General features: G+C 36.8%; 2 protein-coding genes across 4 annotated transcripts in view; one reads left to right on the top strand and one right to left on the bottom strand.

Moving 5' to 3' along the window:
* The window catches only part of LOC134816569 (dynein axonemal light chain 4-like), a 79174-nt gene extending 62318 nt beyond the window's left edge, over window positions 1-16856 (bottom strand). The window contains exon 1 of one of the 2 annotated variants that reach the window (XM_063825475.1): window positions 16841-16856. The gene's annotated coding sequence lies outside the window, so the exon portion shown is untranslated. Of the gene's footprint in view, window positions 1-923; window positions 928-16840 lie in introns of those variants that run through there. The other variant, XM_063825473.1, reaches the window with a different exon arrangement.
* Window positions 6909-22280, top strand: part of LOC134816567 (uncharacterized) — a 31694-nt gene continuing 16322 nt past the window's right edge. For both annotated transcript variants that reach the window (XM_063825471.1, XM_063825470.1), the window contains exons 1-5: window positions 6909-7990; window positions 8113-8319; window positions 8437-8639; window positions 8785-8895; window positions 9029-9228. In XM_063825471.1, coding sequence (XP_063681541.1) covers window positions 6931-7990; window positions 8113-8319; window positions 8437-8639; window positions 8785-8895; window positions 9029-9228 — 1781 coding nt within the window. In that variant the 5' untranslated portion in view covers window positions 6909-6930. The remainder of the gene's footprint in view (window positions 7991-8112; window positions 8320-8436; window positions 8640-8784; window positions 8896-9028; window positions 9229-22280) is intronic.

Genomic DNA, 22280 nt, shown 5'->3' with positions numbered 1-22280 from the left:
GAAACTTTATACCTTATAAAGTATGATATTTAAACTAGTACAGGGAAATCCGTCTGAAAAAATCGATTTGCCGACACACAAAGCTTACAAAGGATTTTTGACGTTTTTGAGTCCTAATAGGTGTCCTTTATGGCTGACCAACTTTTCCAAACTTTTCCACGTGTCTTAAGGCCACTTTTTACCACTTTACCACTTTTTACCACCTTTCTTGTTTGTCAAATATCTTTAGTTGTGAACATCGTAGAAAGTTGCAGATTAAACGAGGGTGTTCATATTATCAAGAAGAAAAACTTTTGTTGATACAATTTTTTCCTCAGATAATCAATTAATTGGATAATTATCAATTAGCTAATTAGCAAAAATTAAAAAATTTTTTATTGGCTCAAAATGATTGGAATAGCTTAAAACACGGAGAAAAGTAGTTTTTAGAAAAACTTCGAAAATTTTTCACTAACATTTTTTTTTCGAGACTTAGAAAATTTTTTCGAATTTTCGAAATTTTTTTCGCCAAAAGTTATCAAATTGCATGAAACGTGGAGAAAAATGCTTTTTAAAAACACTTCGTGAATTTATATTTTCAAGAATACTAAAATCACTTATATATTTGTAGTTGGAGTTCAGTAAATCTTGGCAGATTTTAGTAATCAGGAATTATTAAATCGAAATAGATAAAAGGACTGAAACTGAAAAACGTTAACCACAGGATATTAGAGTTTTATAATTAATTACAGTATATCCTTATCGATTTTTACAGAAACTGCACCAAAGGCACATTTAAGATCGAGCCGATAGCCTGCTGTACTACGATAATATGTAACAAATAAAACATCTCTGAGTCTGTACCGTCAATCGTGCTAATCTGAACCAGCCTACCTGGATTACCATCTACCTCTTCTTTTCATCAATAATTAGACCGAGTTGTGCAATAAATGTGATTTATTATAGCTCATAATAATTACATCACCCACCAAATGCAATATGAGTCATATCGCATTTGATGGGTCTGTAAAAAACTTCTACTTGTCGTCATGGCTCATTGACAGCTCGAAGAAGGCAATAAAACATCAGAAAGCCTAAAATGTCAACTCGCTCATTTTAATGTTCTTCGATCCGTCCCACATTGATCCCGAGCTGATCATCATGACCCCCAAATATTCTGCGGCAAGAACTGAAGAACCTGTCTTTTTACTTCACAACATCCGGATTGCAAACCAACATAATCATTACCGTTTCTTTACTACCCCACGGCTCTTGCCCATGTCCAACGCTCGTATCTAGATCTTACCTTTGCCCGTATATTACTCTTTTTGAATTTAGCCAACCCTGACATATGGGGGTGATTTGAGGTATGAGGTATCTCGTATAGCGAATGAAGTGGTATGCAGAACAATAGAAAACAAGTCACAATAGATGTTGGAAGGTGTATTTACACTTGTTTCCTACTTCCTAGCTCTTCCTTTGTATCCATGGTCTCTTCTTGCCTTCTTCGAGCTGTAAATGAGCCATGAGGCCAAGTAGACGTTTTCGTGATAAACTATACCGGGTCTATCGAGGTATAAAGCGTTTCATATACCGCATTAAGGGCCATTTAATACAAAGGTATTGTGTCGTATATTACTATTGTGATTGAATACAGCTCGATAAGTTACATCTCGATAACTTACATCACAGCTCGATAACTTACATCACCCACTAAATGCAATATGAGCTATGATAAATCTTCAAAAAGAGTAATAAACAGGCAAAGGTAAGATCTAGATACGAGCGTTGGACATGGGCAAGAGCCGTGGGGTAGTAAAGAAACGGTAATGATTATGTTGGTTTGCAATCCGGATGTTGTGAAGTAAAAAGACAGGTTCTTCAGTTCTTGCCGCAGAATATTTGGGGGTCATGATGATCAGCTCGGGATCAATGTGGGACGGATCGAAGAACATTAAAATGAGCGAGTTGACATTTTAGGCTTTCTGATGTTTTCTTGCCTTCTTCGAGCTGTCAATGAGCCATGAGGACAAGTAGAAGTTTTCGTGATACAGTAAAACCTCTCTATACCGGCCTTTCGCGGGAGAAACGAGAAGTGTACGGTATAGTCTATAGATTTATAGAAACACCCCGATAAAGAGCGTTTCATATACCGCATTAAGGGCCATATGATGTACACGTATTATGTTTTGTTGTGATAGTGTGATTGCAAACAGCTCGATATTATTTACAGACCCATCAAATGCATATGACTCATATTGCATTTGGTGGGTGATGTAATTATTATGAGCTATAATAAATCACATTTATTGCACAACTCGGTCTAATTATTGATGAAAAGAAGAGGTAGATGGTAATCCAGGTAGGCTGGTTCAGATTAGCACGATTGACGGTACAGACTCAGAGATGTTTTATTTGTTACATATTATCGTAGTACAGCAGGCTATCGGCTCGATCTTAAATGTGCCTTTGGTGCAGTTTCTGTAAAAATCGATAAGGATATACTGTAATTAATTATAAAACTCTAATATCCTGTGGTTAACGTTTTTCAGTTTCAGTCCTTTTATCTATTTCGATTTAATAATTCCTGATTACTAAAATCTGCCGAGATTTACTGAACTCCAACTACAAATATATAAGTGATTTTAGTATTCTTGAAAACATAAATTCACGAAGTGTTTTTAAAAAGCATTTTTCTCCACGTTTCATGCAATTTGATAACTTTTGGCGAAAAAAATTTCGAAAATTCGAAAAAATTTTCTAAGTCTCGAAAAAAAAATGTAAGTGAAAAATTTTCGAAGTTTTTCTAAAAACTACTTTTCTCCGTGTTTTAAGCTATTCCAATCATTTTGAGCCAATAAAAAATTTTTTAATTTTTGCTAATTAGCTAATTGATAATTATCCAATTAATTGATTATCTGAGGAAAAAATTGTATCAACAAAAGTTTTTCTTCTTGATAATATGAACACCCTCGTTTAATCTGCAACTTTCTACGATGTTCACAACTAAAGATATTTGACAAACAAGAAAGGTGGTAAAAAGTGGTAAAGTGGCAAAAAGTGGCCTTAAGACACGTGGAAAAGTTTGGAAAAGTTGGTCAGCCATAAAGGACACCTATTAGGACTCAAAAACGTCAAAAATCCTTTGTAAGCTTTGTGTGTCGGCAAATCGATTTTTTCAGACGGATTTCCCTGTACTAAACACGAAAATTTACATTCTGAAATTGGTATAGTGTTCCTTTAACTGTTCCTTCAACTTTCATCGTAGCTTTTTTCAAAATATTCTTCAGTGCCATCAACAAACAGATTTTTTCATTTGACTGAACTGTGCCATATTTGATATTGCCTCTGTATTTTATAGGGAAAATTTTTTAAATCTTGCAAGTTGATGTAATTAAGTTTTAAGTTAACGTATTATAGATATGTTAACACTAGTTTATGTTTCAGTATTTAAATTGTTTCCATTTATAGTTTAACCGATCCCTGTTGTAGAGTTATCAGATCTTTACTTAGGATAAACAATATAATATGAAGTTCGATAATAATATTAATAAACATTAATTGTATTCACTGTTTTCTAGTCATCAAACTTCAGATCAGGAGGTGACCGGGACATGATTTTAGGCCTGACCGGGACCGGGACCGGGATACAAAATGTGACTTGACCGGGACCGGGACTGAGATTATCAATTTACCGTGACCGGGACCGGGACCAATAATTTCTGGGATTTCTATCTTACCGGGACCAGGACCGGGACCAACAATACAATTTTTTCGGGATGACCGGGACCAAAACTGGTATTCTCATATTAAAAGCTGCAACTTTCATTTACATTATAATTGAACAATTTGAATAAGTAATAACTAGAATATTAAATTAGAAAAAACCCGTCAATATGGGGCATGGGCCTAATGTACTACACCAATAATGTTCATGTACTGATTACTCAAGTTCACCCTCATTCCTCAGTCAATGATCCCTCAAATTATTCAACAGTTTCATTCTCCAATTGATAATTGGGCGTAGCCCGAGTTGAAAACTTGATGTTAGTTTGCACTTATGAGTTATGTAACGATATTAGTTACCTAAACTTGTTTAGCAATTTTAAACATTGTTTTATTTGGCTCAGAGGTTGTTTAAAGATGAAATTCACAATGAATGAAAGTAAAAACTGAAAATCACAGTGAATGAAATTATGTAAAAGATCCCGGTCAAAATCCCGGCAAATTTGAGTGATTGACCGGGACCGGGACCAAGAATCCTGGATTAACCGGGACCGGGATCATAAATCAGCATTTGACCGCGACCGGGATGAAAAATGTGACTTGACCCGGTTGACCGGGACCGGGATAACTCAAAATTGCCAATCCCGGTCACCTCCTGCTTCAGATCGGGGTAATATAATGTACAAAATGATACGCTCTCGAATGCACGCTTCCTTTTCCTCACCTTCGCATCTTTGATCTTGTTAAGTAAAACACATAGTAAGGTTCCCCAGAAATGTCCTGTAAACTTGACTTTTTATTTAGGCCGGTAAAAACCCACAACTGACTGAGGTTTCGAAATACAGCCAAGAACTCAGATATGACACAATCAATTTTATGTGTATGAAACAAATTTTCAACTGTCTGGCGGCGATCAGCATGTCATACTGACTAAACTCTAATCGGTTTATGAAAATTACATCCCGGTTAATGAAAAGCGTAGCCTTGAGCTTGGAGTTCCCGCTCCCAGGTAAAATACATACATAAATGAGGACCGCCAAGCAAGGAATGAAGAACGAAATTAAATATTATCTAATCGATTACAAATCTTGCAGATTCCTGAAATTAAATGTAAAATGCAGCTAAACTCGTGCATCTAATAATAATATGACAATATGATAGAATTGTAATAATGCTACGTGCTACGCGCGCTAAAACGATGAATCTAATCTAAATCTAGTAACCATATCAACGCGCAGTAACCATAGTAACGCGCTCGATTCAATTCCAGTATATTGCGGCGAGTGTTTACATCACTAAATTAGCTGTAACTTTGTGTGATTATGGACGATCGTGCTAAATTTAAGGCGCTGTGGCTAAAATCGTCCACTGAACCAACAGGTAAAATTTCAGAGAGATCGTCCCCAGCGCTCATTTTCACCTCGCGAATGATCAGCTCGCAGTGGGTAATATTTAGTTCAAATATTTAAAGTCAAAATAGCCATTTCACTTTTAGATTCACAATGTCAATCCAGCTTAATCTTTTGCATTTCGCCGATTTGCATACGTGGTTGCGAGAAGATGCGCGGCGCGACCTAGTAGTGCATCACGCTAGTACAATTACAACCATTTCACAAAAGTGGTTTTTATTATAATAAATAATTGTACTGTACAAGTGATAAATTAATTTACAAAAAATTAACTTGTAGTGCGATGCGTTACTGTGCTGCGCCGCGCACTCAATGAGGCTTCTCACAGCTAGATCGGCGAAATGCGCTACTGTGCTGCGCCGAGCTGCGATGAATTGACAGCGTCCATTAAGGTAAATAAAGGACACAATTGCTAATAATGCTTCTTTGTGCCTGTTCATTACAATTTAATTAACATTTTGCGGAGTTTACTTTTCCAGACGGCTTTTATTGGAGCGCAGGGTTATTTTGTAGGTTATGCACAAACTGCAGGCCAACATTTTTGTTTTTACATCAGCCGCGCTACCAGGTTGCAGAGTATGTTCAATATTTTAAAGTACCGTTTAACTAAACACCGAGACACAAGGTTTAGGTGTAATTTTGTAAATCACTTTAATGGATGGATGATTTACAATTTAATTGACGATGTCAACCCTTCCAGATCGTTGCTCTGCGAATTAACAGAGCAAGAATGATTTTGGGTCCAAAGAACCATATTTATAACTGTCCATATTTTAACACCTATAATCCCCCCATAATATTACCGACTAAGGTATTAATTTTATCATATTTAATGATGTCGCTAAAATGTCAAAGGAAGTTCGATCTGAGGTTTAGCAGAAGTCACAAGCTTTGTAGAATAATTATGTTAATAAACAATGGATTCATCAGTTTACCTAGACCTAGTGCAGGTTAAAGCTGTTATTAATTTGATCGTGGCACTCAAATCTAAGTCAACTGTATCATATGTGCATGGGTCTTGATGTGTCTAAAATCACGAAGGTTTTGGTCTAGTGCTGTGGCAGAAGACATGGCTATTAAATTAAATTATCATTGTATCTAGTGGGAATCAGAATCCTAAAAACATCTATCTCAGTTGGTTTCGCCTTTAAAATATCTCTACATACAAGCATAAAAGTTATTAAGCAAGCTCAAGATTGGAAGTTAAGAGATTACATGGAGATTTCAGACTTCAGTGTTCACAAACACATAGAACATAAACACATTGAAACCTATTGAAGATATGGTGGAATGACAGTCTGAGCGCCACCCAGTTACTAAGAGTCAGTCTATACTAATAGGCAAGTAGCCCCATAGCCGTGAAGAGCTGGATTATAAAAGGAAGCTAAATCACTAGATATTTTTTATGTGATCCTTCAGTAATATACATGCACTGGAGTGCAGTGACTGTCTCCTAACTCCTAGGGTGCTGTCACTGCTGTCGCTTGTTAGCGGTCATAATGACACTACAAGGGACCGTTCACATATTACACATACAGTAAGCCTAGAGAGCGGGTTTGGTAAAGCTTCTGTAATTTCGATATCATTCACTGTGACTTCCAGATATGGGAGGGAGATTTGAAAAGGTGAAAATCTGGTTTACGAAATATCTAAATTCTAAACGGCCCCCAAACTATATTGAATTATGATGTTAGGATGATTTCTGGGGTGGTGCTTAATTAAATTTTTGCAAGTATTTATTTAAAATATATGCTACTACTTTTATTGTTTAATGAGGAACATAACTCAAACAACTACATTACAGAATGAAGCAATAATGATTATAGAACCACACTATCCACTCATCGAGGATGGGAGAATCTTTTTCGAGGACCATTGCACTAACACAAATTCACTTCAACTGGCCTATGACAATCTCAGCAAGCTTATCGATGAGATAAATTCTAAATTGACTCCTGAAAGCAAATACTTAACTCAAGTCCAGACTGTACAGACTGATTTGAAATCTGAATGTTCCCGTTGCTTGAATTTTAAACGTATTCATGGTTTTGGGTCATCATACAATGGATTTCGAAGCAAAAGCTCTGATATAGATGTTGTTGTAGAATTGGAAGAAGATGGAATTGACAACCAGCTTATCGAGTGTAAGAGAATGATGGAGAGGTCATGTCTATTTAAGTTAAAAGATGTTGTAAGAGGGGCGGTTGTGCCAATAATAACTGTTGAGCACATCAAAACTGGGTTAGACTGTGACATAAGCTTTTCAGTTCCTTCAATCAATAGAACTGATGTTATTTGGAACACAGGCCTCTTGAAATCCTATTCAAAGACTTATCCTGAAATTGCTCAAGCATTTCGATTCTTCAAACACATCTTGAATTTTACAAAGTTTGGAAGTGTTCGAACAGGTGGATTGTCAACTTACGGGCATATAATTCTTTTTATCTATTTCCTAACTCAAAGACGGAATCCCAGGATACCTCTTCTAAACATAACAACTCATCGCCCTGACCCAAATCTAAGTAAACCTAAACTCTGTGCTGCTCAAATCGTTTTGGACTATCTCAAGTTTATTGCATGTCAAATAGATTCCTCAAAGTACTCAGCAGATATCAGAACCAATCAAAATGTTCAAAGACGAAAACAGTACGGATCATTGGGACGATTGTTTATTCAGGACCCATACATTTCAAAAAACTTGGGTAAATTCATGAAAGAACAGAATTTGTATAATTTCAAAGTGCTCTGCAGTCGACTGTTACAGTACATTGTTATTAATGGGAAACCTACAAGACTGTCTCAGTTAGACGACTGGTGTCAAGACTACCATAATCGCTGCAAGAACATGGCTACACCTTCTTTACATTCCAAATGTGGTTAGTCTTTGGTTTTTGTAATCATAGCTTGTAATATAAACCAGAGCAGATTAGAAAATCGCAATGCTTGAAGTTTTGAAGCATTCGCTACAAATAATTGGTATAATTTTTGTACTTTCCAGAACCCCTGTATCAAGGAGCTGCAAATCCAAAAAGAAAGAAAACATCCCCTCCCATGAAGACTGTCATGCAGACTAACGAATTGTTAACATGTACAGTCGAGAGAACACAAAATGGAGTGACTACGACCACAAGCTCAACCGTTAATCAGTTGCTGTGTGAGAGAACTGTCAACGACCAAATCAACCTTGCCTGGTCTGATGTATTGGGTAATTACTCTGTTAATTTAATTTAAAATGGTTATTAAAACCATGATAATTAAGGTCAGATATCCAGATGAATATTGTCTAATTACCCCCAGCCTAACAAGACCACCCCTCACACAGGCACCTCTTTCAACGACGTGACTAGCACAGTGGACACCACCATCCCTAAGCTACAGTGTCTTGTCGTGTTTAGAAGGGAGACGGATGTGGAAAGAGCTGAGTTGTTGTTGGAGCTGATGCCTTGTGCAAGGGAACTTGTTGTTGCAAGTTGCTTGACAAGGCGGAGGGGTGCTCATGTTTACTTCACTACTTACCTCAACTCGGTAAGTTTTTAATTCGGTTCATTTTAAACTAAAAATTCGTGATATTTATCAAATATTTCTGTTAAAACAGCCCTTATCTTCACATCATTGTTAACTTCTGCTTTCAGAGCCCTGTTGCTGATATCTAAACCTTTTAACTACCCAGGTGTCAAAACAAACAGACGTGTCGTCAGTAAAGAGGATTTACATTTACAACCCAACATTCCAACTACCTGTGTCCTTGTGGCAGATACTCCGGGACACTGTGCCAGGCCAGGTTAACTGCTCTTTTCCTTCTCCATCTTATCAACACATTTGTCTGGCTGGTCACTTAAAATCGTGACACTTAGTTCCTACTTCAATGTACTTCATTAAACTTATAATAGTGAATATTCATCCCAACATTTCAGCTCTACTTCCTCATATCACCACCCGAAGTTCCCAACCTAACCTGCGAATACATAGACAAGCTAGCCCGGCTATTCTGCCACCCCTCAGCTGAGTCCACCTACAGGTACACTCTACCTATTGGTGATCTTAAGAAGGCGCTCGTACAGAAGGACGAGAGGTTCAGTGATCTGCCTGGAAACCTGGAGATTCATGAGATAATGTGAGTTTTTTTAAAGAGAAAAGAAATTTCCCCTGTTTTGGTCTGTTAATATGGTGATCATATCATTTACTGCGTAGACAGTAGTATGTAAATTAATATGGGTCATCGTTTATGAAGGTAGGTAATTAGGTTTAAGTTTACCCCAAAAATGAATGGAATTTCTTGATTCGGGCCGGTAACGGGCTACTATATTTTTATATTAACAGGAAACGATGTAACTGAGTCAATATATTTTAATGTTGCCATGGGGTGCAGGTGGCAAGTCCTGAAGTCCCCATACATCGTGGTCCGATAGTTTCATTGCGTCTTAAGATATTAAACGAAATAGTGCTCACGTTATTGCAGACGAATGATTATATTTACAGTACATTTCAGATGTTTATATTTGAAAACATGCTTTACATTGTCGTATGAAAGTAGACGAACAGACCGCAATGAGTGCCCCCCCCCCCCCCCAATAAGCTTATAGTATTACTTGCAGCTAACCTAGTTATGACTTATGTACCAACGCTGCCTATGCAGTAATGGGAGAGAGAGCAATGAGGGAGAAACAGTGAGCCACATTTGTCACTTTTGTTGTACAAAACTATTAATAAAATTACTTACCAACGGCTGATTTAAAAAACATTTGCTTATTGGCTTCGTCACAGTTTTGTCGGCACTATACCGAAAAAAAACCAGTCCCGTAACTCTATTCTCTAACCGTTTTTTAATAAAGCCGCTTGGAAATTTCCCGCACACATACATACACACACACAGATTTATTGAGATTATTGTTTAAGATATTATAGTTAAATCTCATGAGTCAGTATGCAAACAGTTACTGTCACTAGTCGCCACTCATTCGATGACCTGAAGGGCTGAGGATGATCAGAAAAGACACAGTAGTTGAAGAGAAATTGAATCGACAAATTGTTTTGCGGTTGCTCTAGGATCCGCGATGGGCTAAACTCACATATTTGAGGCCAACTCAAATTTAGTTAGAGGACGTTTTGTCGGAATGTGCCACACAGAGAGTAAAGAATTATCGTAGTGCTATCAAAATATTAAATATTTTACTGACTTTTCTTCAGTATACAACTATAGAACCTTTGAATACAATATGTTATAACAACGTTCACACTTCTCCAACAAAATAGAAGTTACCATAGCAACGAACATTCGATGTTGTTGCAAAAGTGAAATAAAAAATTAAAATTAAAGACATCACATCACAAATGTCTACATAATATGTATCATAGCACTATGCAATTAGAAAAGAATATGTTAATCTTACTGCTTACAGATTACAACATTGAAATTCAGCCTTCACTATTTTCTGATATGTTCATTGTTCACGTACAAATTAGTAATAAATTTTTTCTTCTCAGAACCCATCAAGAGCTGAATCCAAGAAATCGTAAACATCCATCATGATAAGTGATCAACTACAATTTAAATGTTGTAGACAAAATGATCTACGACCACAGCTCAGAATATGCAGTTAAGAACTCAATTACCAATCCCAGCCTTCTGTCATTATTGAGGCCGAATACCTTTGAATTATATTTAAAAGGTTATAAACATGAAAAAGTCGATCGGCACTGAAATTGCTAATTACCAGCTAACAAGACACCCTCACACAGCATATTCAAACGTACACAAGAACCTCCACCATCCTAACTCATGTCTTGCGTTAGAGAGACGATTAAGTGGTTTATGGACTCAGTTGTCAAGGGAAATTTGTTCAATCTTAAATGAGGTGCCTTGTTTACTCACACTACCTCAATCGTAAATTAATTCGTTCATTACAACAAGAAATGTGATATGTATCAATAATTGTTAATAACAGCTCCATCTCAACATGTAAACTCTGCTTCAGACCCGGCGTATTAAACCTTTACTACAGTCCAAACAACATTTCATATACAACACAACTTCAAACTGGTCCTTGTGAATATCAGAACGTGCGTCAGTTAGAAACTGCTATTGTCTTTTCCATTTATCAACACATTTGTTCTAGTCACTAATGTGATACCTAATTATAACTTATTAACTATAATATTGATATACAACATTTCAGCTCATCCTATATACCAAGTCCCAGCTAACGAATCACATAACAGTCGTTAATCTGCACCCCTCACAGTCACTAGATCTACTAGGTGATCTAAAAGCGATACATAAAAGGAGAGAGTTCAACCGAAACTGATCAATATGTAGTTTTTTTTAAAACGATAGAATTCCATGAGTGGCTTTAATTGTCCAGATCCATTGCATTTATCGTGGTAGTACATGTATTAATATGGGACGTAGAGGCAGGAATTAGTGTCCCACAATAAAGATGATAATATTCTCACTATCGCCGTAACGCTACTATCATTTTATATTACAGTGAAATCGATGTTAACCATTAGCTCAATTATATTTTAATTCCATGTTGCAGATGAAAGCCTGTAAGTCCAACTAATCGAAATGATCGAATAGTATTGTCTAATATTCGACATTATAATATTAAACAAATAATGTACGTTATTAACAATATTATTTATCGACATTTCAATTTATATTTGAAACAATGCTTAAATTTCATTTCAAATAGAAACAACCGAATATGCCCCCCCCCCCCCCATAAGCTTATAGTATTACTTGAGTAACCTGTTATGACTTATAGTACCAACGTGCTATGCAGTATGAGAGAGCATAGAGAAACATAGCCCTTGTCACTTTGTGTACAAAACTTATAATGACTCCCAACGGCTGATTTAAAAACATTGCTTATTGGCTTCGTACGTTGTCGGCACTATACCAAAAAAAAACCAGTCCGTAACTCTATTTCTAACCGTTTTTTATAAACCGCTTGAATTTCCCCACAATACAACAACACACATTATTGAGATTTTTAAGATATTATAGTTAAATCTCATGATCATAGCAAACATTACTGTCATGTCGCCACTCATTCGATATGAAGGCTGAGGTGACAAAAAGACACAGTATTAAGAGAATTGAATCGACAAATTGTTTTGCGTCTCTAGATCCCATGGAAACTCACATATTTGAGCCAACAAATTATTGAGATTTTGTGAATGTGCCAACGGAGTAAAGAATATCGAGTATCAAAAATAAATATTTTACTGTTTTCTTCAGTATACAACTATAGAACCTTGATAATATGTTATAACAACGTTCACACTCCCACAAAATAGAAGTAAAGCAACGAACATTCGATTTGTTGCAAAATAATAAAAATAAATTAAGACATCAATACAATGTCTACATAATAGTATCAGCACTATGCAAAGAAAAGAAAGTAATCTTACTGCTACAGATTACAACATTGAAATTCAGCCTTCACTATTCTCTGATATGTTCATTGTTCACGTACATGTATGCAGTATAGGGGCATCTGAGCAACTATATCGCGTGATTCTTCTCTACACACGGTAACAGATATTTTAGATAATGTCATTTCAATCAACATTCACCGGAAATTTCTCCGGAACTCTACACCTATTATATATAATAGATTGTTGGGGACGAAAGTTAATTAATGTAGTAAACTTAATTATTGTAATAATTAACGTGAGTAAAACTCATTCCAACTCGATAATAACAACGTCAACAAGACTTTTCTCACACACCAAAATAGCTTGGTATCCCAAGATATTTCGTTATGAGTTGAATATCGTAGTCATAGTGATATAGTGGTCAAACTTCTATATTTAAATGGTATCAATATCTTAAATTCTGATCAATCAGGATTGAACAGTAAGAACCTATTTTTTAATCCCCACCCTTTTTGTGGCTTAATTGAAAACCAGGCCGAATAAATTGTGATATATATAATAACATCTATAAACAAAAGAGCACCTAAAGAGGCTCAGCAAAGTGCTGGCCTATTTACGCTTTCGAAGACTCCTTCGTTCAATATGTCTTAAAGTAAATAAACTCCTCCTACTCTATCTCTTGCTAAGTTCACTAAGTTGGTAAAATCATCTTCGTTTTTCAAATAAATTTGTCTCTTAAATAGGTCCTTTTTCACAATAATATCATACAAATTAGTCCTGGCACCACAGCTTGTCAATGTGATACTGTGTCATATAATGTGTTATGTGTATTCTGCATCACAGTGAGAATATCAAGCTGACTAACAGACTCTTTTCGGCAGTTAAAATGTGGTCAGTCCTGTGACTTGATCCATACAACATTTTAAAACAACTTAAACTGGCATTTTGTGTAAAAATAGAAAGTGGATAAATAAAGAAAACTGTAATTGTTTTGTTATTATTATTAAGACTTATGAACAGTCAAATTGAGTACGTCATGAATTTAAGAGAAACGTATAATTTTAGATATGAACTCTTCAGTCTTCACCTTTATCTGTAAGTCTCATGTCTAATAAGTCTCATACGTCTTTAATGGCTGAAAAAAGAGATTACGAAGTTGATAAAAATTGAATAAATTAATAAGGGAATGTTAACCAGATTGATAATATTGTGTTTGTTTAACCTACGTAGCAATTACATTGAAAGGGAGTTTAATTGTCCCCTGAGATCATGGCATATTGTGCATTTTTCTTTTTTGTGTGTTTGATATCATTTAATCAGTGGACGGGCCGCACTTATCTCTGGGCCCTACTAATCATAATTTTAGGGACTGATTAATTAGTGCTCACGTTATCGCCGATACATGATCAGATTTACTATGTATTTCAGGTGTCCCATGACCAAAATTTCGATCTTTTTAATCCAATTTAGCTTCAAATTCATATTTTATTACTTTGACTTAGACAAATGAAACGACTGTTAAGAATCGAACTAATCGAAATGAAAATCGAAACATAAAGGATTGATTAGATTTCAGGCCAAGATATAATAATGAAAATATAACTTGTAGTTAGTACTTATTAGATTGGTCAATGGACCCTTTTATTATTATTTATACGAAGGTTGCTTATAATGTTCCATTTCAACATAGAAATATCGTGAAAATGCCGGTCCCGGTCCCGGCCGGGATTAAGCCGGGACAAATATCCGATCCCGGTCGACCCCTGCCTATGAGTATAGTCAAAGTGAGTTCTTACTCGTACAATGTACATACTTCGTAAGAACATTAGAAATGGGAATAATCTTTGTTATTGTTAAGTATATGCTGCTCGATTTATCTTTGGTCTTTACGGAAAAAAGATACGTAAACCTATCATGCCTTACTACCTGTTAGGTTCAGAATCAAGTTCAAAATATCACTTCTGGTCTTCAAGTGTCTTAATAACATAGCCCCTCAGTACTTACAAGGACACATCAATCTAAGAGTTCAGTACGAAGACAAAGTTCTAGACTAGATGATGACTTTTATTTGTTGAAAGTTCCTCCTGCTCCTCATTTCAGACGAACTGCATTTATGTTTTGTGGACCAAAAATTTGGAATGAACTACCCTACTCAGTGAGATCATTATCATCGGTAGAATGTTTTAAAAATTCCCTTACGGTAAGACGTTTTATTTCCACCTAGCTTTTGATAATACTTCTAATATTTGTCTATAATGTCTGGACTTGAATGACTTAAATGTTCATCTTTGTTGGGTATACTTTTATGTCGAAGCGTGTAATAAATGTAAGAATATTTTTATTTATAAATTAAGCTATTGGCAAGCAGGTGACACGGCAAGTTTGGGTTAAGTTAGCTGGACAACACATTATATTATTAGTCTCCAGTCAGGAACCTGGTTAGTAAAAGTTTTACCCAGTGTCAGTAATTTTAAAGGTATGTACAATTACATGTCCCTAGATACACAACTGTAAGCCTTTGTAATGGTAGTGTGGGGACATTGGGAGAAGGAGTTGTTTTAAAGTTTTAATTGTTATAAAAGTTAAAACAATCTAAAGTTCGACAGTGTACCAGGATATCAGGATATCGGGATATCAGGTTTGTCTGGTTACCTGGTTACCTGTAGGTTACCAGGCACTGTTTCTGATTACATCCCATCTGAAATATCAGTATTGTTAAAGTTAAACCAGTTTAAAATAAAAATGTCGTTAAATTCTTGTAATTATAAGTGTATCAAAGCTGTACTCTTCATAAAACAACAGTAACACACTATTATATTGTGTTTGAGAAAGCTTGTTTTCATTGCTACCTCAAGACTCAAGTTACAGTTAGCTGTTAACAGTGCACTTCATGTTACATCCAACAAGCTAATCACGTGTACAATTACGTGAAATGTGTGTCGCGTGTGTGTAGGTTCACAGGCAATGAGAGTAGTGACATGTAATTAACTTCTCTGTAATCAGATTATCTCATAACAGTACATATAACGTACTGTGCAGTGTGTGTGTTCTGTGCAGTGTGTGTGTACTGTACAGTGTGCGTGTACTGTGCAGTGTGTGCGTGTATTCAGATGACGATACCAGATAAGTTTGCTGAAATGTTATTACTAGCTGCATGCTTGTCAGGTAGAAATGTGCTGCATTGCAAGTGTTTACTTGTACAATGTACAATTTGTACATGTCACACATGAAGGAAGCCTCAATTGAAATATGAAGTACGCAGTGTTGTACACAGTACAACTCACACCTGCTAAAACTATTCTGTATAGCACTATATTCTGTACAATAACTACAGTATTCAGTGGTATTGGTTCTCCCTTGCTGCTGATCTGTGCGGTGGACGTGTATTAGTGCTAGTACGTGTGGAGACTTAGTTCAATAAACAGTGGAGATCGTTTCAAAGTGGTAGTACTGCAATATTATAACATATATTACGTATTATAACGTATTATAACGTATTATTACGTATTATAACGTATTATAACGTATTATTACGTATTATTACATATATTACGTATTATAACGTATTATTACGTATTATTACGTATTATTATTACAACATATTACTTCTAGGGGTCCTACTTCTAATAGTGCACTGTTACAATGTAATGTTGTATGGAGAAGCCTGACGGCCGATGCAGATCATATTGTTATTTTCTTTGAGATAAGAAAGCACTGTATTATATTATAGCAGTGCATGTCATTATGCTAGCACGCTATAAGTGAACAATTCAATATGAGTCAATCTGAATATCATAGGGCTAGTGCAGAGGAAAATGATTGGAAAATAACTCTATATAATATTTATCGCTACAAGAGGCTATGTAGGATTACTTGGACTTTTGCTTTCGTCTTTAGCAGGTCTTTAACATAATAAATGGGGATCCATGAAAAGGTACATTTAGAGGGTTATATGGTGTATCCTAGCAGGAACCCGTCTAACCCTAAAGTGGTGTCAAGACTCAAGAGACTAAAATAATTATTACCTATTTAATTCGCGTTTTTGACACCACTTGGGGGTCCAAATTTTGGGCTCTAAAACTCCTATTTCTTGGCCAATTTTTTATTTTTTCATGCTGATTTGAAGGCCATTAAAGCATTTGACCTAGTCAAAAAAGTTTCAGTTGTATATCTTTTACGGTTTTTGCGGAAAGTCGTGTTAAAGTTGATGCCGTGGTGTCAGTAAAATGGCACGGATAAATAAATATATATATATATTATGATTGGCTACTGGGACACGTCATACACACGGTTGGATTGTTAATTCGGTTAAAATACCTTTACATCCATTATCACCATAATCTCAAATTATTTGTTATATAGTAGTATTGAAAGTATTAAAATATATTATATATCGTCTCGCTTTATATATAGTAAGATGAAGACACTAGTTACAGGGTGAGTGGTGTAGCTAGTCCGGAGTACCCATTATACGGCATCTTGCGGCATCTTGATACAATCTATACTAATAATCTTAAGATGTGTGTTTGTCTGTTCGTTCGCATGTAATTTACAAACGGCTTATATATATATAAACAAAAGTTCTAAAAAACAGATAGTAAACAAAGTAAACATTTCTGTCCCCTAATCTTTCTCAAACAAAAGTCATGCAATTTGCATACTTCTCCATTTAACTCTATTCTGAGCAATTAACGTTAAATAGTCCAAATCACATAAATTATTTAACGATAATTTTCGGACACTAAGGTCGTGTAGAATCAGTGAGAAAAGGTTTGACTGCGGTCTTCCACGCCGCCCTTGAAGCTGTAAGGTGTTGACAGCAAAAACAAGCGACGAATAGGCTGGGCCATCTGTAGGCCCACGCCATAGTTGTTACGGACGTCCTGGACGAACTTTAAAAAGGTGCCGAACTGGACGAATTTTTTAACGAAATAGACGAACTTTAACCGAACTTTAAGATCACTAAGATCACATATGCTATAGATTATTTAGATAACAATGATAAGTTGTGAGCTGTTGCTATAATTGATGCTTAATTGTAATCTGTGAACCAGCTCTGTTTATATTGAAGTACTAGTCATGATCTGTTGTTGATCTAGTTTTTTTTTTCAATACAAGTATGTATAACTATCTAACTGTATCATTTGTTTACAAGTGTAATAGTGATCGCACCTAAGCCATTCATTATAAAATCAAAACATATGCCAAGAAAATTTACGCAACGAATTTTCACGAATTTTCACGAATTTTTAAAAGGTGCCGAACTGGACGAACTTTTCGCATTTCTTCGACGAACTTAACAACTATGGCCCACGCAGTACATGTCCGAGCATCCTCCACCGACTACGAGCCACTTTAGCTGACAATGGTTCACTATTGCAGCGTTTATACAAGTTCTTGTTGGAGATGATGTGAGGGTATTTGTAATTCAAAATTGATCGCAGATGACGTCTGTGAGCAATATCTAGTTTTTCCAATACTGATTTAGGGGCAGCCCAGCAAGATGAATTGTACATTAAAACGGATACTACCAGAGCCTCATACAACAGAAGCCTCTTGCTCAGAGGGATCTTATGGTTCCAAGCTTTCTTGTATTTGTTAAACGCGGCATATCCCAGACATATCCTTCTAGAGATGTCCTCCTTACTACAAAGCATGGAGCCAAGCGTGATACTCTGTCTGGATGCTTGTTCACACTTGTCTTAGCGGGTGCCTTGCGTGACCTCCGTAACAGGCTTGAAACTGCAACGAATAGGCCTAACCCACCTATCACCGATATTGGTCTTCCACTTGACAGTGAGTATGCTGATGATATCGACTTCAATGATGAAGATGAAGACAATTTGAGGGAGCTGTTGCCTATTGCAACAGAAGTCCTTAAAGATTGGAATCTCTTCGTTAACGAAGACAAAACTGATTTCACCCACGGCTTAATCAAGAAAATAAAACGGTAAGAGTTACGGGGCTGGTTTTTTTCGGTATAGTGCTGACAAAACTCTGGCCAAGCCAAATGATTAAGGTTTTTTTTTAAATCGGCCGATGGTAAGTGGTTTAATTGATCATTTTGTGACGCAAATGTGATACTAACGCGAACGTGTCTCGCGAACTCTCCCTCTCTCCTACTCTCCCACTCTCGCTCTCTCCCACTCTCGCTCTCTCTCCCACGCTCGCTCTCTCCCACTCTCGCTCTCTCCCACTCTCGCTCTCTCCCACTCTCGCTCTCTCCCACTCTCGCTCTCTCCCACTCTCGCTCTCTCTCCCACTCTCGCTCTCTCCCACTCTCGCTCTCTCTCCCACTCTCGCTCTCTCCCACTCTCGCTCTCTCTCCCACTCTCGCTCTCTCCCACTCTCGCTCTCTCCCACTATCGCTCTCTCCCACTCTCGCTCTCTCCCACTATCGCTCTCTCCCACTCTCGCTCTCTCCCACTCTCGCTCTCTCCCACTCTCGCTCTCTCTCCCACTCTCGCTCTCTCTCCCACTCTCGCTCTCTCTCCCACTCTCGCTCTCTCTCCCACTCTCGCTCTCTCTCCCACTCTCGCTCTCTCTCCCACTCTCGCTCTCTCTCCCACTCTCGCTCTCTCCCACTCTCGCTTTCTCCCACTCTCGCTCTCTCCCACTCTCGCTCTCTCCCACTCTCGCTCTCTCCCACTCTCGCTCTCTCCCACTCTCGCTCTCTCCCACTCTCGCTCTCTCCCACTCTCGCTCTCTCCCACCTTCGCTCTCTCTCCCACTCTCGCTCTCTCCCACTCTCGCTCTCTCTCCCACTCTCTCTCCCACTCTCGCTCTCTCTCCCACTCTCGCTCTCTCTCCCCCCCTAACAAATTTGCGATATAATTATGTAATTTGTCAGTTCTACGTCGTTTTTCAATTTAGAGGAATAAATGTTACGAAGGGCATTTATTTCTATACAATTTTACGGTCAATGCAATCCCAGCTTTTTTCATGGCCAAGTGACACCAAGCTCAGTAAGTATATCGATTCATGACGATACTGGAAACTTCTGGGGCTTACATGTTATCGTTATGTATCATTTAATTACAGAAGCATGAAGACCTTATAGTCTTCCGTAAGGGCTGCAATCACCTTAGGATTGCAGGTTGCATGTCTAGGTTTTTTCATTATGTCAAGGCGGAAAAGGTGCAGGAGACCACCTACTCCACGATGGCATCTGATACAATACAATACAATACCTCAAGATTGGCTATCAAGTATTACTATAAGATTTATAAGAGGCACTCAGAATTAAATTGCAGTGTGCTTGGACAGAGCGAGTTCGTACTTTCGCACCGTCTTAACTACGAAAATGTAATGTGTGTTTTTAAATATAATAAGCGGGTTTATACAGTTATACTTATGCATTTCAACTCATCAACTGCGATAGTGAAGTCCCGGCCGTAGGCACGGGTTACACTAGTAACATGATTAGGTTATCTAAATGCAATGAGGTGAGCGTGATAGTTGGGATATTTGGGTTTGTTACACACTTCTTTATAATGTTAGGCATCACAAGCCTGCCACGTCCCCACTGCTTTTCAAGTTACACGCTGGACAAAAGGGTTCACAAACATATTGGTTGGTCGTAGGGTCTTTGTTAGGGTAACTAAAGAAATTATCTACACTGATAATCCCAAAAAGTGTGTTCATGTCTGTGTGTGGGAAATATCCGAACGACTAAATCAAGAAAACAGTAAGAGTTATGGGACTGGTTTTTTCGGTATAGTTTCGACAAAACTCTGACGAAGCCAAATGATTAATACTTAAAAAGATTTTTTTTCGAAAAAGTTGACGAATATTTTTACTTGTGTTTGAAGTATTATATCTTGTGTTTGAAGTATAATATCGAAATATTTAAGAGTTTTTCAATAAATTTTCCCATGACTCGCCTGTAGCAGGTTTTGCCCCCCTGCATCGGGCTCTGCCCCTTTGGATCATTGTGGGGCCCAAAATGCCCCATCGGGTGATAAAAACCACGACATATTTCACCCAGATATACGTCATATTTTTAATGATATTGAGTATTGACCTGGGTAGTAACAGAGCAATTAGGAATGTAAGGAATGATGATCTCTGCACACTCGTGTGTACTAATTTTACAGAAAATGCAGGTCATGTTACTGGATATGTACTCATTTATCTAGATTTATTTTATTTCCGTTTAAATATATCCACAGGTACCGAGATATACATTGTACAGTTACCGAGATATACAATGTACATTACTAATTGGTTCCTGTACGATACTTACTAAATTTTTACATGTTTTTTGTTCCTGTACTGTACATTGTACAATGTACACTGTACAGTGTACAGCAGTGGCTTGGTAAGTTACCATTGGTTACCAACAATAATTTAATTGAGAATATCACGAAAAAAAGTTTGCGCCGCGCAGTTAGGAACGTGGGCGACATCTGTGCGTGCGGGCACGAACGTTCGTTCGAATGATGGTCGCAAGCTACCATATACGAAAAAAAACTTCGTTCGCTAACCCTTGTCCTTGTCTTTTTAGTTTTTTGTGCCTTCGGCAGTTCGGCACTTGAGTCATGGATCCGGAAAAATATTGCTGTTAGGAGGGGGGGGGGGGTTGGGTCTTGATTACGGTTGATTACGGAGGGGGGTAAAATTGGGCGGTAAAATATGGTTTACAAAAATATTGGTTAGTGGTAGGTCTTTGTTAAGGTAACTAAAGAAATTATCTACACTGATAATCCCAAAAAGTGTGTTCGTCTGTGTGTGGGAAATTTACGAACGACTAAATCAAGAAAACGGTAAAAGACAGCTAAGAGTTATCTGTTTTTTTTCGGTATAGTTTCGACAAAGCTCTGACGAAGCCAAATAATTAAGGTTTTTTAAATCGGCCGGTGGTAATGGTTTTGATTTATGCTTTTGTGACCCAAATGTGATCGATACTAAAGTGTACAATACCTCATTAGTCATTAGTCATTAAGTATCTTGAACACGGTGGAGATCAACAGTTAAATCTAATCTTATTCATTCGATTTAATACAACAATGTAAGAACTTATATATATGTAGCTTAATATTGGTAGAATATTCTGCTGCTTACACGATAGTTTTTAGTTTCATAATCTTTGGTTAAAAACTGTCATACTTTGTTCGGCAAATATGTGTCTCAACTCGTACACCTCATTGTCAAATTCCAAACGAGTTCTATTTAAACAAATTAAATTAAATTTGTCTGCAAAGCTTAATAATATTAATATTGTATTCTGTATTATAAACATTCCTGTATTTATAATAAATTCCTTAATTTGTAGGATTTTCAGCAGTGAGCATGGTAAAAAATAATACCTCAAAGTGCATTAAAGTGAGATTTACATTAATAACGGAAAACTCACAGTTGGAATGTATTGTTATTTATAACAATAGAATCCAACTGTGAATTTATTTAAACTCTCCACCTGTGTCCCTAAACGAATGACCTGTAGAGTATCTTACTATATATAAAGCGAGACGTCAGACGATATATATAATATATATATTATATGTGTTTATCCGTACCATTTTACTGACACCACGGCATTATCTTTAGCACAACTTTCCGCAAAAACGTTAAAAGACATGTAACAACTTAAAATTTGTTGACTGGTTTAAATTAATGGCCTTCAAATCAGCATGAAAAAATAAAAATTGGCCAAGGAGTAAGAATTTTAGTGCCCAAAATTTGGACCCCCAAGTGGTGTCAAAAACGTGAATTAAATAGGTAATAATTATTTTAGTCTCTTGAGTCTAGACATTACTTTAGGGTTAAACGGGGTCCTGCTAG

The sequence above is a fragment of the Bolinopsis microptera genome, chromosome 6 (assembly GCF_026151205.1).
Source record: "Bolinopsis microptera isolate Bmic1 chromosome 6, MBARI_Bmic_1.0, whole genome shotgun sequence".
Lineage (NCBI taxonomy): Eukaryota > Metazoa > Ctenophora > Tentaculata > Lobata > Bolinopsidae > Bolinopsis > Bolinopsis microptera.
The sequence above is the reverse complement of the archived record's forward strand: the minus strand, read 5'-3'. Positions and strand labels throughout refer to the sequence as shown.